Source organism: Squalius cephalus, assembly GCF_949319135.1.
Source record: "Squalius cephalus genome assembly, chromosome: 16".
Classification (NCBI taxonomy): Eukaryota; Metazoa; Chordata; class Actinopteri; order Cypriniformes; family Leuciscidae; genus Squalius; species Squalius cephalus.
In genome coordinates, this window is record NC_137137.1 from 12,565,434 (window position 1) to 12,585,440 (window position 20,007).

At 36.9% G+C, this 20,007-nt stretch overlaps 1 protein-coding gene across 5 annotated transcripts in view; it reads right to left on the reverse strand.

The window, feature by feature from the left end:
- iqsec2a (IQ motif and Sec7 domain ArfGEF 2a) overlaps nucleotides 1-20,007 on the reverse strand; it is a 79,945-nt gene that overhangs the window by 19,907 nt on the left and 40,031 nt on the right. Inside the window, exon 1 of one of the 5 annotated variants that reach the window (XM_079898044.1) lies at nucleotides 14,258-14,706. The exons of the other annotated variants lie outside the window; for them this stretch is intronic. Within the exon in view, the coding sequence (XP_079754170.1) occupies nucleotides 14,258-14,322 (65 nt within the window). The 5' untranslated portion in view covers nucleotides 14,323-14,706. Of the gene's footprint in view, nucleotides 1-14,257; nucleotides 14,707-20,007 lie in introns of those variants that run through there. 5 annotated transcript variants of the gene reach the window in all.

Genomic DNA, 20,007 nt, shown 5'->3' on the forward strand with positions numbered 1-20,007 from the left:
TATTTATTCCTATGATGGCAAAGAAATTTTCATCAGCCATTACTTCAGTCTTCAGTATCACATAATCCTTCAGAAATCATTCTAATATACTGATTTGGTGGTGCTAAACATTTTTTTAATTATTATTATCAGTGTTGTAAACAGTTGTGGACAGTGCTCAATGCTCATACACATTTCTACCAATACATTTCCATGACTTTTAAGGCAAATATTAATGACCTAAAGTTCCATGAAACATCTGTGTGTACATGTAAAATAATAATAAAAATTCAAAAACAGCATATTCACTAATTAATGACAAGCTATGAGGTTTAATACAAAATTACATTTATTTAAATAACGTTGAGACAGCAGTAAGACGGTTAGATAAAATACTGTGTCTGACCCTCAGAACTCCACTTTCTAATTTATGTTGGTGCAAGATGATGTCAGTTTTTGGTTAGCCAGGAAAGTTTTCTTCACGAAAAGTTAGTTAGAAATTGTTAGTTTTTGATTTGTAGAACGTTATATTGTAACGTTCCCCTAACGTTATAATCTAACGTTAAATATTTAGAATTTGGACTGCAGTACCCATTTCAACCACTAGCTGTGAATATTACATACTGCACCTTTAACAGCAGAAGGAAAGATTGGCCCTGTCCCAAATGGCACACTCCGGACTTGTGGACTTCCTCAGAGTCCACACTTTGGTGACGTCATGTAGTGCAGACCTATAGGGCCCTTGGCGCGAGTCCACGAGGGCGCATTGAGAGGTATTTTTGGGACAGACTCGATCGTCACGCCGGAAATAACGGTCTGGTTGTTGTTGGACAGGAGAAATCACGTTTTTGCGCTCCGACGTCTTATCTCCATGTCAACTACACAGCCTAATTTTACAGATCTATATTTTTATATTGTGCATGCCACCTGGGCATTAGACAATAGATACATCATGCTTATTTAAAAGATGTATACAGTTGTAGCTAGCTACATAATAATACATAATGTTCCATTTGAACTAAGATTACAATTTTAACACATAATGAAAATGTGCATGAGTTTCAGATGAATTTACATGTTTCAATATTCATACTATGTTTACATATGACTCAGTAAAGCCCCGACATTCGGTTCTATTTATTTAATGAATTATAATACGATCGTATTATTCAACACACTATTATTATGTTTGAGACATCAACCACTGCTCGATGACCATAATGTTTGTATAAACTGTAGGTAACAACTAGTAAAATATACATCTAGGTAATAAAAACCGTAATATTTTCTTCTCAGCCATGTCAACAATTATCCGTGAGCGAAATCTCCTCCCATCCGTTGTCTGATTGGCCTTTCGCAAGGATTCCTGGGTAGTTAAAGAGCGTGGAGCCTGCATCTATGCGGGCTTCGCGGAAGACCGCTTCAAGGGTACAAAGGGGGCGCTGCTGAGCACACTTCAGAGCGTTAAAATGCTGAATGGGACGGTCTACGGACTCGTAGACTCGGCGAGCACGCGCAATTCAAGTCCACGAGACCGAAAGTCCACATGAAGTGCGCGATTTGGGACAGGGCCATTATTAGTGAACAATGACTTAGGCCTACATTTTAACTGACTTCAGAAGACTACAAATATAGTGCATGTGTAATATGGACCCTTTTATGATGCTTTTTTGTGTGTCATTCTGAAGGTTGACAGCCCCAGTCCTCATTTACCTTCATTAAAAAGAGAGGCCCTGGTCTCATACAGAAAGTCATACAGGTTTGTACAACATGAAGGTGAGCAAATTATATTTACATTTATTCATTTAGCAAATGCTTTTAGTTATAATTCCTCACATAGATATCTGATTTAATACATTTAAATCGCATAGAAGATAAGGAACCCTTTCTGACTGTTAAAGTGTACTGAGAGCAAAACGTGCATGTGCATTAGTTGTGTGTGTGTACACTTGTATTTTCATGAAATCGCCTGTGGGGCAGATGCTGACAGAAAGGAATATTTCCGTGCGAGCCAGTGAATGGCTGTTAATTGAAAGTGTCACTCAGACTCCTACATGCGTTTGGCAGCATTAGTGTAACCTGTTAAAGAAAACGTTCATCAACAGGAAGGCAACCAAGTGGTTCTGCAATATTAGCTCAAAAGCATGCACAGATCTATCAGAAATGGCCACCGGAACACTTTCAACACACTATAATTTAGGACACGCTAATCTTGCATACATTAAAATACAGATAATATGCAAACTGGGATTATAATTTTGTCAAGTGCCTCGGTTAGTAAAATACAGTAATTCACGCTCTCCCACTAGACAGAAGTGCATGGGCCAATCAAAACAGATTTAAATACATAATACGAGTTATTCAACACAAATATACAGGACTCACAGCAGACATTAGTACAGCTTTAGCTTGCTCTATTAAACCAATAATAAAGTAATAAAAAGCAGCACCATTAACTTTATGATCTAAAAGAGCCATCTGCTTTTCAACAGAATGATCTTGCATTATGCTAATGTAACTATATCACTATACCATTCAGCTGCCATTATATAATAATGCACTTTAAAGTTGTCCCTCTGCAATCAATCTATCATGATTTTTTAGTAATTAACATTCATTATTATGTTTAAAAGTCCACAATATCTAAAACATTTCATGCATTCCTGCAAGCATCTTATGAAGATGTTAAACCAACCTTAAAAAAACAACTAACACAAAAAGCAAACTGACAGATAAACAGTGTGCGCCATTGATCTTTGAAGGATTACTGAATTGTTTCCTCAGCTAGTTCTGTGTAAATCTATACCAATTTATGTGTCACCGTGATCTCACCACAAACCACAAGCAATCCACAACAAATATACACAATCGGAAAGTAATCAGCAACTTTTACTCTACAAATTACACTAGGCAGTGACCAATTTTTTTGTGGTTGTAGTACCAAAGGAGATTCGTTTTTTTAAAAATTAATTTCAATAGAGTTTGGTGTTAGCATGCTGCTTAGCTAACACCACAGTACTCCAAGCATAGAAATACTTAGCAAAAACAAAGATTGGCCAAAACACTTTATAATTCCAATAAAACCATTTTAATGAAAGTATAAGCTTATTTAATTCTCTCACCTTTTCCACCATCTTGGATTGATTTTTCACAGAACTCATTGCAATGTATTATAGAATTGCCTTCTCTACAAAGGATACATGTGATGCTGCCTTAGAATTTGGCGTAAACTGGGTAGCAGGCGGTATAATTAAGCTGCCTACCTTCTGGAACAGCCATGTGAGGTCTTAAAATGCTGCCTCCGTAGGCAGCACACTAACTTTTGGAACAGAGGTTTTATCTTTGCTACAGGAGATGGGGGCTGGTGTGACACAGCTAGGAGCTATTTTTTTTTTTATCAATTCTATCGATTTTCATAATCATGTTAAATTAGTTTAGGCTCAGAATTACAGTAATTCCACCATATCAGTCTAGTATCAGTAGCCTTTAGTTGGGAGTGATAGAGAGAAAGGCATTGTAATCATCTTTTTAGTTTGTGTTATAAAGCACATAAAACAGAAAACCATCACGTTCACATGTTTATGTGAATATCATGGGGTAATTCACGTGAAAATGAGAGAAGAAAAATCACACCTGTAAAACACAAAAGAAAAAAAAAATCTGAATTCCGGCTTTTCTTTTCTATTTATCAAAATAACAATATTGTTCAAAGGTTTGGGGTCAGTATAATTTTTGTTAAAGAAATTAATACATTTATTTAACAAGGATGCATTAACTTAAATAAATGCTGTTTCTTTCTTCAAAGAATACTGAAAAAATGTAAGTCACAATTCATCTGAAGCCGTATGATAGCCCGAAATGTTGTTATTCAAAGAAAATATTAATATCCATCTGTTGTGATAAACATTTGTCTTTGTTTGCATACAGTCAGAAGCATAGTTATTCACATGGTTTAATATAAAGAAAAGAAGTAAAAAGCCATGTCCAAATAAACATGAATGAGATTGAGATTTAAAGGGATGATAGCTCACCCAAAAATGACAATTCTGTCATCAGTTACTCATATCGTTAAAAACCTGTATGACTTTCTTTCTTCTGTGGAACATAAAAGAAGATATTGAAAAATGTTGCCACAGCTTTTGTCCATTTAATGAATGTCCATCTTTGCTTGTACTATGTATTTCAGAAATGTAATTTTTCAATATACTAGTTCTTTAAATCTGATGCTGACAGTTACACTGCACATTTAAAATTGGATGCTGAATTTAGACTTAATTCACACTCACAGGCACATGGTTTCCTCTTGAAAAGTGGAAACATTCAGTCTCTGAGTCATCAATCTCCTTGAGATTACTGCATGTGCATCTCTGCTATCATGAAGGTAAAGGTGTGAGACAGTGAGAATGTGCCATTGCAAGATATTTAAAAAATATTTTTTTTTATTGCAGGATGTTTTTAAAGAGGCCAAATTATGCCCTTTTACAAAGTCTTGATTTTGTTTTTGGGGTCTACTAGAACAATTTTCATGCTTGAATGTTCAAAAAAACATTTTTCATTCTCATATTTTACATTGTTGCAGCACCTCTCTTCCCAGTCTGTCAGTAACGCCCTCTTTAGTTCCTGTCTCTATGAATATGTTCTGATTGGTCGGCCGGACCAGTGTGTTGTGACTGGGCAACCGCTTTGAGCATGTTTCAGAAATGTCACCATAACCTTGAGGTTTTTTTTAGATTTATTTTTGGTGTGTTTTCCCTCTATTGCAATAGGAGTCTGTAATCTCTCCCCTGTGAAGGCCTCTTTCCCTTTCCTTTACCTCTGTACAGATAAAATGTTGTCAAAATGATTCCAGTTCACATGGATAAGCGCGACAAAAAAATCTGTATTATGAATTTTTAAGGCCAGACAAGTAATTTGGTGAGGTAAATTTGTAAAGGAAGACTACACGCCTGCGCACATATATATTAAAACGCGCATATCTATAGACTTAACACGTAATACGTATGTGCACACCATCAGCATTTTCACAGATTTGCATTTTTTAAGTTACAAGGAGATGATAACGTTTTTCAAAAATTGTCAACGCTTCCACCTTGGAACCTATTTCAAGGTTTGCGTTCTCTAGCCACCAGGCACTGTTGTTGTGCGAGTGAGCGGGCCGGAGCGCGTTAAGGGTTCTCTGTTAGAACGGTGTCAGGTAAGTGGCCCCTACGTTTATAACTAATAATCTTTGCAACGGAAGCGAATCAATCAAAACTAACTTTAGCTGGACAATAACTTTATTCTAGAGCTGCTGTAAAGCCAAAACAATCTCAGTTACTTTAATTTCCTATTATCACGGTAAAGCTGCTTTGAAACAATCTATATTGTTTAAAGCGCTATATAAATGAAGGTGACTTGACATGACTAGGAAGTGGGAGAGAGAGGGGGATGGGATGGGGGAAGGTCTGTGTGCTGGGACTCGAACTTGGGTCACCCAAAATTAGGGATGACATGAAAAGAAACTTCTGGTCCGAAACCCAAACTTGTGGATGCACTTGGCTATAAACAGAAACTGCTTTTTAAAAATTATTCCTAATTTAAAATTAGCTTTTTTGTATAATTGTATTAATATTAGAATTTTTTTAATGAAATTAAATCATTTTAATGATACTGAATTTAAAAAGTACAAGCCAATAAAATAAAATAAAATAACCACCCTTTTATTGAAAGTAATTCAGTAAAATTATTCGATTCTATGCAACAGAATCAGATTTAGCAGATTTATTTTTGACCAATTATCCAAATAATGTATAGTCCTACAAAGCTATTATTATCAGAGCATGTGAGCAGAGCATAGTGGGAAGCAGATCACTGAAGAACATTGAAGGGCGGCATATATTTTCGGCCGTTTTTCTCTTTCGGCCAAAAACCGAAAATGCTATACATACATTTTATCTATACACTAGATTACTTGCTTAGATGTCCAAATATGAAATAATGTATCTATTTCTGGGGTGGATCATAAAGCATTGCAAGCTTTCATTTTGCACACTCAGCAAACAACAAATATTCACGCAGTGAGCATCAGAAGCCAAAGAGAGTGTACGTCATTTCTGCACTCCCTCAAAATGCAGTGTTTGGCAGTCATAGTGCACTTCCTGTTTAAAGCTACGGGCCAGGACTACTAAAGCGGCCTTGGGAATCATCTCTGCGTTCATTACTAAAGGCTCAGCTTGAGAACACACTGTTGGAGAATAAGACTGCTGCATGTCACGACACAGAGCGCTGTATGGTCTCGCTTTTTAACACAACCTCAAGCAGCCTGTCATTTACACCAAACCGGATCACAGCTTCAGCAGCACAGAAGAGAGAAACACTGACGACATCAACGGTTTAGGCTTAAAATAGCAGGACTGCTGAAAACACAAAAGTAACAAATGACTTTGAACTCCAGAGATCAGTCTGAACAAGTCGAATGTTCAAGGAAGATTAATAATGACATAATTTAGTGTCTAAATATAGACAGTAGGCAAATAACCTGACTAACTCAAACAAAACCAGGTACAAACTTCAAATGGAATTTGATCTAAATATATTAAGTAATGTCTACAGAAAAAAGACAGTATCATATTATATAATATATTATTACAATCAGACAATAGCAGCTTTTTCCACTGTCGGGCCAGTGCGAGCCATGGCTAACAACGTGCCTGGCCGGGCCAATAGCCTCGGACCTCAAGCACAGAGGCCAAAATCAAGTTGTATGTCCACTGTTGGGCCATTATCGCTGTAGCGCTGCCATAAAACCCGCCCTTAACACACCACCAGAATGTCAAACAACCCCACCATTTCACCAGCTGACTGAAAACTAGCTAAATCACAAAATGAGCATGACAGAAGCGAACGTTTGGTCTTTAATTAAAGACTTAAAGGTGCCATAGAATGGAAAACAATATTTATCTTGGCATAGTTGAATAATAAGAGTTCTGTACATGGAACTGACATATTGTGAGCCTAAAACACCATTGTTTCCTCCTTCATATGTAAATCTTGTGCGTGCAAAAGACCACTGAAAAACTGAATACCAACATAACACCGACTGTGAGATTGCAGTCGGGATCATTAATATTTACGCCCCCCAAATTTGCATATACCAGCCCATGTTCTAGGCCAGGCAGTGTTAACGTGGACCTGCACAGCCGAATCATCAAAAGTTCTGCAGGTATTGTGAAGAAGCAAGCAAGGACAATAGCGAAAATGGCAGATCATGGATATAAATGTTGTGTTTCAGCCTGTGCAGGGGATGTGAGCACTTTTCATACCCCTTCCCACAGAACAGAACTGTCTACAACAGGCATGGTTGATGTTTATCTACAACAGGATACCGCACCATTTTAATTCAAAGTTGTTAGTTTGCTCTGCCCATTTCACCACTGACAGTTTTTCTAACCTGGGACAATATCTAGCAGACTTCACTCAGCGTTTGATACTGAAGAAGGGAGCAATTCCAACTAGCCTATATTGCCATTACAACCCCTACCGCAAGCAGCAAGTAGTGATTTTATCCACTTCTTGACTGTTGAAGCCATTTCTGTTTAAAATTGAAAGTTTCTTAGTGAACTAACAACATTAAAGATAATTTACCCTGTGTTTTCGAGACACAGGGTAAGTTATACAACTGTAGATACATAGATGTATCTACAGTTGTTTTTTGTAGTATATGTCAATCCCTTTTGTCAGGTAGTATTATAATTTAGCCTATAGCCTATTTCATCAACAACACATAACTCAGGAGCTAACTAGGTTAGTTTGGTTGCTTACAGATAGCTCACTCACTCCTTCTAGCTCACGTGACCTTCTCCACCACTTAAGTTGAAACGATTGTCATTTGACAATGCATCTAGTCAATTTGATAAAATATTTTTTTGTTTGAGAACTGAAGTATGATTCTTTTGAACGTTTGTATTTCAGAATACATCACAGCTCCTGCGTACAAATCTGTAAAACAGCCAATTAGAGCAGAGCTCAACATTATTATTCATGACCCTTCAAATAAGGTAATAACAGCCTATTTCATTCTAGGGACAAATCCTAGGGTTGTAAATGGACATGTAAAACCGTATCTGGAGAATTCTTGCCCTTACCTAAGCTTACCTTTTATGTAGATATCAGAGAACAATTTTAAATATTGAATCAATGCATTCTATGGCACCTTTAAGATTCCAGCATCAATATTTCACCAATATTTTACAATAAAAAATGGTACAGTGACAGTAATTTATTAATTTGAGTCAGGAGTGCACATCAATCATGCTGAATCAAACTGATATTTACCATTTCATATAAAAAGAGAACACATACCTATTCGGTTGCACCTGCTTCCATTTATTTGCAATCACAGGAATGCACAAAACAACTCCATTAAGGCCTTTAAGTCCAAAGGCTTACACATTATGGTAGAATTTTCCCTTACGCAGTACGCACCTGACTTAAGATGAACCAAGTGTCCCTGACATCTGCAAAATTATACTCGGGTGACTCTGACCTCGTTGGTTGACGCCTAAGAGTAGCTATTCTGACCACATAAAATGCCTAAGAATTATAGTTACCTGACCGCATCTAACCCCACCTAAGAGTCTCACACTGAGTCATACGACATCTCCTTCTTTTGACACTATCACTCGGGAATGAGATCTTTAGTGTCTAACTAATCTATTAACATGCTGCGCAGCAATAACCAGACAGACTTCAGCGGCCAGGAGAGTTCTGGAACAATTCTCAGAGAATCTCAACCAGAAAGAAGAATACATCAGGTTTTATAGGATAGACATATACAACAGTAAGAATCACATATTACTCATGATAGTTTTCCTTCAATATGATTGGTTCAGTCTGTGCAAAACAAGCCCCCACTTCGCCCTGTGTTAGTGGCAGACAAAATTTAGATCTCAAAATCATTGAAAAAATCAAAGAGGTATGAAGTTCATTTGATTACTCAATATGTCATGAGACTATTATAGAATATTATATTTGTTGATATTGTCTAGCCAGTATCTCAAAGTTTACACTGGTTTCAACACATCAACCTTAAAGTAAATTTTGTTTTTTTCAAGTGTTAGAATGTTAGGCCTGTAGGAAAAAAATATCAATACATCAACAATATTGATACAATATCATGTTTACTTACAGTACTTTTACTTACATACTTACAGTATGCCAACCACAGCGATAATAAATACAAATACTATGTTTATGGAAAATACCAGAGACTGCTTGAAGAACGTAAACAAATAATTTATGATTATAATCGTGTATTTATTGGGTTTCATGTTTTCTCTGTCTCTTCCCTGAGCCTTTGTTAATACCGGACTAATGCATCCGCATACATGTCATTAAAAACATGCAATCGAGTTGATGTTTTCTCTGTTGCTCTGTCTGAAAGGATAACAGTATAGTGAGATGGGAGAGATCACTCAAACCTCCTCAGATGGCATAATTTTGTGAAAAATTAATAAAAATGCTCACTCTTTCTAAAGAAATGTGATGTAGCCTTTACAATTGCATATACATATATTTCTGCCTCATATGGTGATCAAGTGGAAATGCGGCTAAAGACTCTGAATTAATTCATCCAAGAAACTTGAATCTTTTGATCCAAAAATTTGTTCAATAATTTACCATTTTATAACTTATACATTTGCAAATTAATTATTTAGACAAATTTTGAAACCGGAGCATTTAACTAAATATATTTATACAAAAATGTTAAATTCAAGCATGTGTGCAAAAGGACTGAATCAGTCAATAGTTTCTGCACAGGTTGATTCACATGAACCCCTCAAACAAACCACTTCAATAATATTAATCTGAATCCCAACATTACTTGAAATACAGTTTCAGTTCACATCTGTGTGCACAATATAGCCCACATCTCAACACTAAAATGGGCATGAACTGTTAATGCAAGACTTACTGCTCTCACCAATTAAGTTAGCAACATAAGAAGAAAGCTTTCTTTCCATATTTTTAGACATGTTAGAAAGGCAAGACATGCCAATTATTCACTGAGGTGCCATGCTGAGTAGCCTAACTTATTTAGTCACTTCATACGTGCATAAATGTGTTAGGAATTAATGTGATGCACTAGAGAAAACTAAAACTAAAATATGGACATGTAAACGTGCATGAGAAACAAACTTTGCGCAGAGCTAAAACATATAGTCAGAAGGAAAAACTGAATTAGTGTGAGTAAAGATAAAGCAGATGAGAATTGTGACTGTGGCTCAAATCCAATGTATTAAACAGGCAGGAAAGGACCAAGGCTGATACAGCAGGACACATAGCCGGGGGTAAGAAAGAGAACGAGAGGGTGAGAGAAAGGTCAAAGCTCAGAAGAAATCTTTAGCATTTTTGAACTCATCTACTGCTCAAAGCCTTTTTTTTCTGCTTTAAATAAGTTTATGATATAAAAAAACTATACCATTGAAAGTTCATAATTCATTAATAAAACTAAAAAAACTCAAGCTTATTGAAGACAAGTAAACAGTCTGATAAAATAAGAACAAAGAAACTAATTACAAGAATAGGACAAACTACAATAGAACAAAGACACAAAAGAAATAGACTTACCTGAAAAACTTCAAGCACTAGAAATAAGAAATACTACATAAATTGTGTAAAGTAATCAATGTATTTAAAAAAAACACTGCATAGTCTTCACTATGTAAAATACAAATACATTTATTCTCATTAAAGTTCCAAAAGTGATTCAGTCAAGAACAGTGAGAGATTTTCTCTCTTTTGTTGTTTGATTAACATTCATGACAGACTGCAGCAGGTTTATTAGGCTGCTGTCACTTTAAGAGCGAATGCACGGATCCAGTATACTGTTAAACATGCGTTTTCTCTCTCAACTGTTCATGATCACTTACGACATAAATGACTGTTTACGAGGATACTTGCAAAGACGGGCATTTTGACACATAAATGTGTGTATTTGACTGTTTAAGCCCAATAAGGCGGCAAAATCAACTCCGTTCAGTACTCACACGATCTGAGCAGCGGCTTTAGCGATACGAGTTCTCTTTTGCTGTTTCTTACACGTAACAACAGTTTAAAATCACTTCGTGACAGTGCAACACAGCAACATCACATGAGCGTAACTGTGATACAAATGATAGTCCAAAATCTCTACCGGTTGACTAATTTCTACTGGTTAATCGTGTCTACCGGCATACCGCCCACCCCTATGCTCAATGTTCAAAAGTTCATAAAGCTAAAACTATGCTCAAAGATTCAATACAGCATTAAACTGGAAAACCGTTGGTCAGAGTATGAATCTGAAGGTCTTGCACAGGAATAATAGCCTGCTCGTCTGGTTACATTCACTTACTATCATGCAACAAGAGTGATGAAGCGCTTAATAAATAATTCCTTATTGCAATGGATGACAGTCCTCTAGATCCTTCCATCATGACGGCAGCAGTGAGGAAAAAAAAAAAAAACTACAAGACCAACTTACTGGCAGAACACTTGCTGAAGAACAGCGATTCTCTCTCACATACTCAGTCTCTCGCTGCCTCTTTGACAGTGTTGTAGCTCTCAGCATCCTGTTAAACAGCTGAAATCTCTCCAGCACCGTTTAAACCCCTCACACGAGAGGACTAGCGGATTCAGAAGACCCCCCACCAGCTGAAAAATAAAATCTCTGAGAGAGAGAGAGAGCCCAGAGAAAACGCCACAGCCTGTTTCTGAACAATGTACTAAAGAGTTTTATCATGCTTTTTTGACAGGACTCAAATCTGGCAGCTGTATCCGATACTTCATAGTACCAGTCTAAGAACATGAGGCTTGAAGCATTAAGGAACACAGCATGTTCCTTCAGACAGGGGTGTTTTATGAAGAAACAGAGGCTGCGCCACCTCAAAATAATTGACAGTACAATAAAAAAAAATAAAAAAAAGACAAAATATGCTACGATTGGGCGATAAACCTGTCAATGTGATAATATCATGCTCACAACAACCAGTCCCTAAATTGAACTAAATCGAACATACTGGTGTAAATGAATGAAATAGTTAGTGAAGGACATCACCACTTAAGGTCACATTAGAGGGGATATAAAAGATGACTTAAATCCAAAAATTTTGGATTAAAATATCCAAAAACCACTAGAACAATATTATAGCCTATATTTTGTTGACTTGTGTACTTACATTATTATTTACATTAATTACATTTCCAACAATGTTTAAATCCAGAGAAATCAGCAATTTTAACCAATGTAACAGCCCGTGTCTTTACGTAGCCGGCCAATGACATCATAGCCACGTTACCCTTGAGTTTTACTTCCGTAGAAACAATGGAAACACCGACTCTTTAATATGTTATGTTTTATTAGACAGGTGAGCAACTGTTTGGATACCTTTATCCACAGAAAACAAGTCATTAGTTTTTTGAACCTCTTGTTTTCTTTTGCTTTATTTGTAGTAACAGTATATATGATAAAACTAATTGCATGTTATTTAGCAACACAAGTGATTCAGCTTTTATTAATATGATATTCTAATATCGATCTAGTTTACTGCAATGTGCAACAAGTATCTCATAGCATCCACCGAGCGAACGCACAGATTAACAACTTTCAACACACTCAAATGTATTTTTAGTATGATTGTTTTGACCAAGTAAAACGGTTACCCTACAACTTTAATTCGTCAAAGTGACCTCTACAAGTAGCAATTCAGCACTTGTCGCTATTTCATTAGAATGATGTGATCAAACGTAACTGTAACAAAGTTCAAGTTCAGGGAAGAAGCAGGTGGACATTTTTTGTAAAATGAACCGTAAAATAAACAAACAACAAAATGAAAGGAGTGGCAGTGGCCAACTGCGGCATAGAAGCATAATAAAAACAGCAATGTAAAATGTCCAAGGGTCTCGGCCTTGCCCAGCTTCATACCACAGTAACGTTAATAAAACTTTAATATATTAGCTCATCCATGAACATGATTTCTGTCTGTCGGATAGCTTTCCATCGGCTGTGGAGGTGAGGACGACAACTCCCATGATTCCACGCTCATTCACGGTGTCATCAAGCTACGCCTTTATTATTGTTATGAATAAGCAACCTCTAGCAGCGAAACTTACATACTGTGCTTTTAATGAACAGGTTTTCTGCTCATGTGGGACCATTATGACACCTGCAGTTTTTTTTACAGTGGATTTGTTGACAAATAATGGTCCAAAAAAGGTGACTCTTAATAAAAATAGCCAACCACAAATTACTAAGTGCTTCGAAGTTCGTACTGTAGTACAAATTGAGAAAATGTATATAAAAAAAGTACAAATACTAAAATAAAATTATGCTAATATAAACATAAAATGTAAATTGAAAAATGTTTAACATCTAAATGGTTATTAAATTCACAAATGTTTTATAATCACTTAATACTAATAGCCTACATTAATGTATACAAACAAAACAAATTTTATGGGTTAAATCAGGTAGAAATAGCTCTTTAAGATCCCACTTTTTACAGTGGAGAATTGGGTTCTTGTTAATCGTGTCAAATGGGCACCAGAAACTGTAAAAATTAAAAATTAAATTAAAATGGTTCATTTACACTAGGCTAACAATAAACAAACAATCAAACAAACAGACCATGGACTCTGCGTCCTCATTTCAAAAGGCCACCACACACTATTACCTTCAGTGTGTTCAAACAGGTTACACCAAATCCAAAGGAAGCTTAAAAAATGTCATTCGACAGTAAAATGTTTGAATATACAACAGTCATCTCAATATGTACAGTACAGCACTCATAAAAGAGGAAAAATGATTCAAGCGTGAGTCAATAGGCTATTACACTTGTTTTCAAATGAGGGCGATCCTGTGTTGAGGGAACTTGTGACCTACAAGTCATTGCCAAGAACAGGCATTCAAAAACGGAGACCGCTGCATAAGCTCATAACTCTGTACATTGCAGGTATTCACGTAATAACATATCATTTAAAAGCATAACTGACTGTTTTTGGTAGTGGTTTCTTCTGACTCGTTGGCCTCAAGCGTTTTCTCTGCGGCTAGAGATTCGCTTCACTTTACAATAAACAGAGGACTCGCGCACACGCATATTGCGCGGTTTTTTACGCTGTTTTCCCAGTTATGCTTCATAACAGGGTCATTTAAATAACCGACTCTAACATGTACATTCAAATACACTTACCACGAGTCAACAAACAATTCCAGCCAGTCGTGTCACCCAAAATAAAAAAATAAAATCATAACATTGCGTCTTACCAGTACACAAGCTTGTTATGAAGAATCGCTGGAGTCTTATCCGACGCACAGTTGATGCACCACATTGTTGCGAGAGAAACACGTCCGGATGCGCAAGCGCTATTTCATTTGATATCTAATTTGGCTCGAGCTCTGACAGCGTCCCTCACGGCGTGCGCGTGGAGTAGGATTCACTTTAAAAGGCATGATTTGCGATTTCATGTGCTGTCATTAGCGAGGAGATGATGAGAAGCTCATTCTCTCATCCTTGGCCACCCTCCTTCCTCCTCCTCCCCCCCTCTCTTTCCATCTCTCTCTCTCTCCCAATCCTTTGAATCTCTTCAGGCTCGTGCAGCCAGCGTGACACAGCAGTAAGGGCGCGAAAACGCGTCTGGCAGCCGAGCTTGGAAAACCGCTTCCTGTTCGCAGCGCATGATCCACACCTCAGGCAACATTGCTTCGACTATTCTGACAGGCTCTGTTCGGTGCCATTAAGATCAATCAGAGTGTCATGTGACATAATCTGTGTGAGTCACATCTCGATTCGTCGCGCGGTCCAGGGAAACCATATGGTGTCAATCTGGTGGTCAATTCTATCACTCATTTCGCGCCACTTCTCAAAGAGCACTCCTACAAATAAAGGTTCCAAAAGGGCGTTTTTGTGCAGCGATTCCATAGTAGAACCATTTTGGGTTCCCCAAAGAACCATTTTTTTCTAGTGTGAAGAAAATAAACTGAAGAACCCTTTTCCACTCTAATTGCATTTGTGGATGTTAAAGGTCTTCATGAAACCAAAGATGGCAATAAAATACTTTTATATTTAATAGTGTGGATGTATCACTCTACGTTTCTCTCCTCATTTTGCACATCTGCCATTTATTAATTAATGTTTTGCGTTTTGTCAGTGGACTTGTGCACTGAAGTATGCTGAGAGACTTTTCAACCCACTCTGTTGTGACAAGTCTCTTTTCTTCTCGTCTCGTTCCTTTCACATGGACATCAAAACACAGGAGAGATATGTGATATTTCTCTCTTTCTCTCTGTCTCCATCTTTCTCCCTGGCCTCAGGACAGCTTTATATAATTCATCATATTCCATATTAGCCACCATTTTGATGCCTTCTCCCCATGTTTGTCATCTGTCTCATTCTTCAGCACAAGCTGCTCAGTGTTCTGTTCACTTCATCTCTCCTGTGTCACTTTCTCTTTTCTTCAGGGTTCATACGGACGGTCATGGTAAACCTGGAAGTATCAGGCTAGGGAATATTAAAATTGTGATTTCCAGGACAGGAAAAGTTTGTTTCTTTGTGGATACTTCACAAATACTTACTGTTAAAATAATTTAAATCTGTACATGTCCAAACCAAATTAATTCTAGGGGAATTCTCATAGATTTTTTTCATTAACATCTAAAAATAGAAACTAAAATTATGGCCTACATTTGTAAGTCTCATGACCTACATTTTGCCATTCATCACACTCTTGCATGTTATTTTTAAGAACATGAATGAGAATTGATGAGTTAGCTAAATTCCTGTCCATAATTGCTAAAATGCAGCATAATAAACAGCAAGGGCATCGATAACAATACATAAATATTGTTGGATGTGCTGGCTTTTCATGTTCCTATGAGATGTTTTGGCCTACTGTATTGTAAAAATAATACAATAAAATACTATTTCAGTTTTCTATTTCAAAATTTCATGTTTAATTCAATGTGTCACTTGCAATTTCTTTCAAATTAATTTTGAAATTTACTAGCAATTTCTGAGTGAACACATTTTTTCCAAACTTTTTCAGTGTAGATAGGCTATATTTTCAATTAAACCAATTAAAATTGCAAAACTGTCAGTGGATGTATTTAAAGGGATAGTTTACCCCAAAATGAAAATTCTGATATTAATTACTTACCCTCAAGTCGTTCCAAACCCGTAAGACTTTCTATCATCTTTGGAACACAAATGAAGATCTTTTTGATGTAATCTGAGAGCTTTCTGTCCCTCCATTGACAGCCTACACAACTACCACTTGCTTCAAAGAGTTAATAAAGAAATTGTAACACTCATCCATATGAATTGAGCGGCATAGTCCAAATTTTCTGAAGAGACTCGATCGCTTTATATGATAAACAGATTGAATTTTATTCACATATAAACATTGATCAGCCAACAGAAGTTCAACTGAACATGCTTGATGCGCGAGAACAAACCTCATTGGTTCTCAAACGTGCTGCGTAACACACGAGAATGAACCTCATTGGTTCGCGCAAGTCAAGTAAACATGCTTGAGCTTTCGTTTACCACAACTAATGTGTGAGAATGTTTATATGTGAATAAAAGCCTAAATTCAATCTGTTCATCATATAAAGCGACCGTGTCTTCTCAGAAAATTCGGACTACACTGCTCAGTTGTGTAGCTGTCTATGGAGGGACAGAAATCTCACAGATTTCATCAAAAATATCTTCATTTGTGCTCCGAAGATGAACGAAAGCCTTACGGGTTTGGAACGACATGAGGGTGAGTAATTAATGACAGAATTTTCATTTTTGGGTGAACATGCTGGATGATTGCACATTCACCTTCTCTTTCTCACCCTCTTGCGATGGCAAATAAAATACAGTCATGCTTCATTTTACAAAAACAAACAGAGCTCATGTTCACAGCTAAGTTTCATGCTTTCACACTGAGAAAACACATCAGCACAAATGCTCTCATTCTAGGTGTACAGTATGAAGTGTCACCATACTCATATTGTTTCTGCACACATTGATGAGTTGTATATTGTTGTTGAAACCATCCTGCTGAAAAACAGTAGACTCATATCATCTAAATGTGCTTTGAGCTACTACTACTCATGCAGCACTCAAGTCTATTTTAATGTCCCCAGGGCACCACGTGATGCGTATCTGCACATGATTGGACAGACATGATGCTTCATGACTGTGCTCTATCGGCCTCCCGTGGTGGGCGGAGTCAACGTCAGTCTCCTCGCATTTCCCCTTTCATGATTCCCAAAGAACAACGCTACAACGTGCTGCTGACTGCAATATTAATAAAGTCTAACTAGGTCATTTGAGCTATCAGAAAGTCTCTGCTTCAGAATGCAGCAAGTTCAACCAGCTGAGAGGAATGGAGACATCACTTTAGATTATGATTTCTGCATATTTAACACTGATGAAAACATTAATATCATATTTTTATAATAGTGTACATATCAGAACCTGACAACTCAAGAAATAATAAAGAGAAAAAGAGAGAGCAACCAGGAAAAAAAAATTGTGGCATAACATTGTGACATTATTTTAATAACAATTAAGCACATATAAACTACTGTTCAAAAGGGGTTGGTCTTTTTTTAATCAAAAGTGACAGTAAAGATATTTATTATGTTACATGTGATTTCTATTCCAGATAAATGCTGTTCTTTTGAACTCTTTAGTCATCTAAGAATCCTGAAAAAAAAAAAAGATATCACCGTTTCCACAAAAATATTAAGCAGCACAGCTGTTTTTAACATTGTAACATTTAATGCTTTTAACATTATAATAATAGAAAACGTGTCTTAAGCATCCAATCAGCAGATCAGAATGATTTCTGAAGGATCATGTGACACTGAAGACTGGAGTAATGATGCTGAAAATTCAGCTTTGCCATTACAGGAATAAATTACATTTAAAAATATTACAGTTTTTACTGTATGTTTGAACAAATAAATGCAGCCATGCACTTTTTTCAAAATATAATTCATCATACATATAATTTCCGTTATTTTTCAGTTTGATTTTGGAGTGAATGGTGACCTGGAAATGTTTTCACAATCTTGTTCCATAAATAATAAAGCATGACACTTTCAACCCTGTCTGTTCCTACTTCATTATTTCACAGCATTTAGTATTCTCGCTTTACTCTCTATTTGTCCATTACTGTAATCATGTTTACTTATCTCTTTCTCCATCTCCTTCTCATCTCTTTGTAAGTATTCTGCCCCCTCTCTCTCTTTTTTAATCATTATCTCTCTTTCCCCACTGCTTCCACCCTTTATCCCTCCTTCTCGATGCTGTCACTCTCTCCGGAAGAGTCAGACTCAGAGAAGGGGAGAGGGAGGCGGGGATGAGAGGAGAGAGTTGCTTGGTGACGGTTGCTGAGAAACAGATGTGGGAGGGGTTGCTGTGAGCCAGAGTCAAAAGTGGCGTTGCCTTGGCGACCGAGGTTTCACACTGTCTTACAGGATTTGGCGCAAGATGGGAGGGATCACAGTACCTCTGAGGGGTTTGTAGCATCATATATCCACATATACAATATAAACATACACAAGTACACACATGACCACTAGAGCTAATATTATTTTAAAGACCCCTTGTGATGAAAATCAAGTTTTTAATGTTGTTTATATGTCTATGTGGTGTTTTTAATGTGCTTTAAGACAAACCATGTGCAAAATCATAAGTCAACACCATTTCTGAGTATTTTCTCCTTAAAACTGCAGTGAATCAAAGACAGTCTCAAAAACGTGGATTGAAATCAACAGTGTTTCTGATGTCACAAACTACCTTGTAACCAATCACAGCAGAGCGGGGCGGACTTTAGCATATCATTAACTATGACCACTCTGAAATAGAGGAGTCTCAAGAGAAGCCAGGTTATCAGTATATTTTTCTGTAAATATTAAAAATCAGTTACATTGGCAATATAGCGGGTAAATTATGTACCTGATGCATATTACGATGTTATGATGAACTATATGCCTTTCTCTACTGATGTTCTATGATGTTCTGTCACGTTTGATCAATTTAATGCATCCTTGTTAAAACAATTTTTTATTTCTATTAAAAAGAAAATCTTACTGATACCAAACTTTTGAATGGTGTGTTTAAAGGTGCAATATGCAGGATTTTCAGTTATTGTTTGTAAACACAACCTTTAGGCTAAACTTGGACCCTCCTCATGAGCAAAACACAGCCAGAAGCTCCAGCCCTCTACCTGGCAAGTGTATCATGCATAAATAGCACTTTTTGTGTATATGAAATAACAGTTATGCTAATAGTTAGATGACTGGCTGTAATTTGCAAGCAAGTTTAGTCATCTTCAGTGTAGCTTGCTAACAGACGATAATTACGAGTCATCATAAAAACATAATTACAATGGCCAGTAATCTGTCCAGTTACAGATAGCAGCCAACAATTCAACAATGCAACATCTGTGAACTGTTTTTGTGTTGACACACGACAACTTCCCACCCTCACCTGCACCGCATATTGTTATTGACTGGAGGAGCGACAGACCCACTGGCCAAAGGTTGCAGCCAAGAAAGAAAACATGAACAGCAAAAAGAAAACATGAAAATACAGACACAGGGCAGTGTCTCTGTAGACACAAACACCACCGCACACTTCTAGTGGAGACATTTCTAAGTAATGACTGGGGAGCATTATTTTTGTCTATAGTCTATACTTCACTCTTTTTTTATTTTTTATCCGGCATAATGCACCTTTAAACACAGCTGACTTGAAGTATGACCCGAAGTATGACCCAACAACAATTGAGATGGAAACACATTTACATACATGCACTTCAGGACGCTGTCCCAGCGAGACGATGAATAGAGGGAGCTGTCCATAGTGCTGAATACAGCCGTCATCATTCACAGCAACTTGACCTCCTATATAGTGGTTCACACAACTAATTCAGATCATTCAGTATTTGTGATTTAACTAACATGAAACTATTCATATCAGCAGATGTTAACTAGATTTGCTTGGAAATTGATTGGAC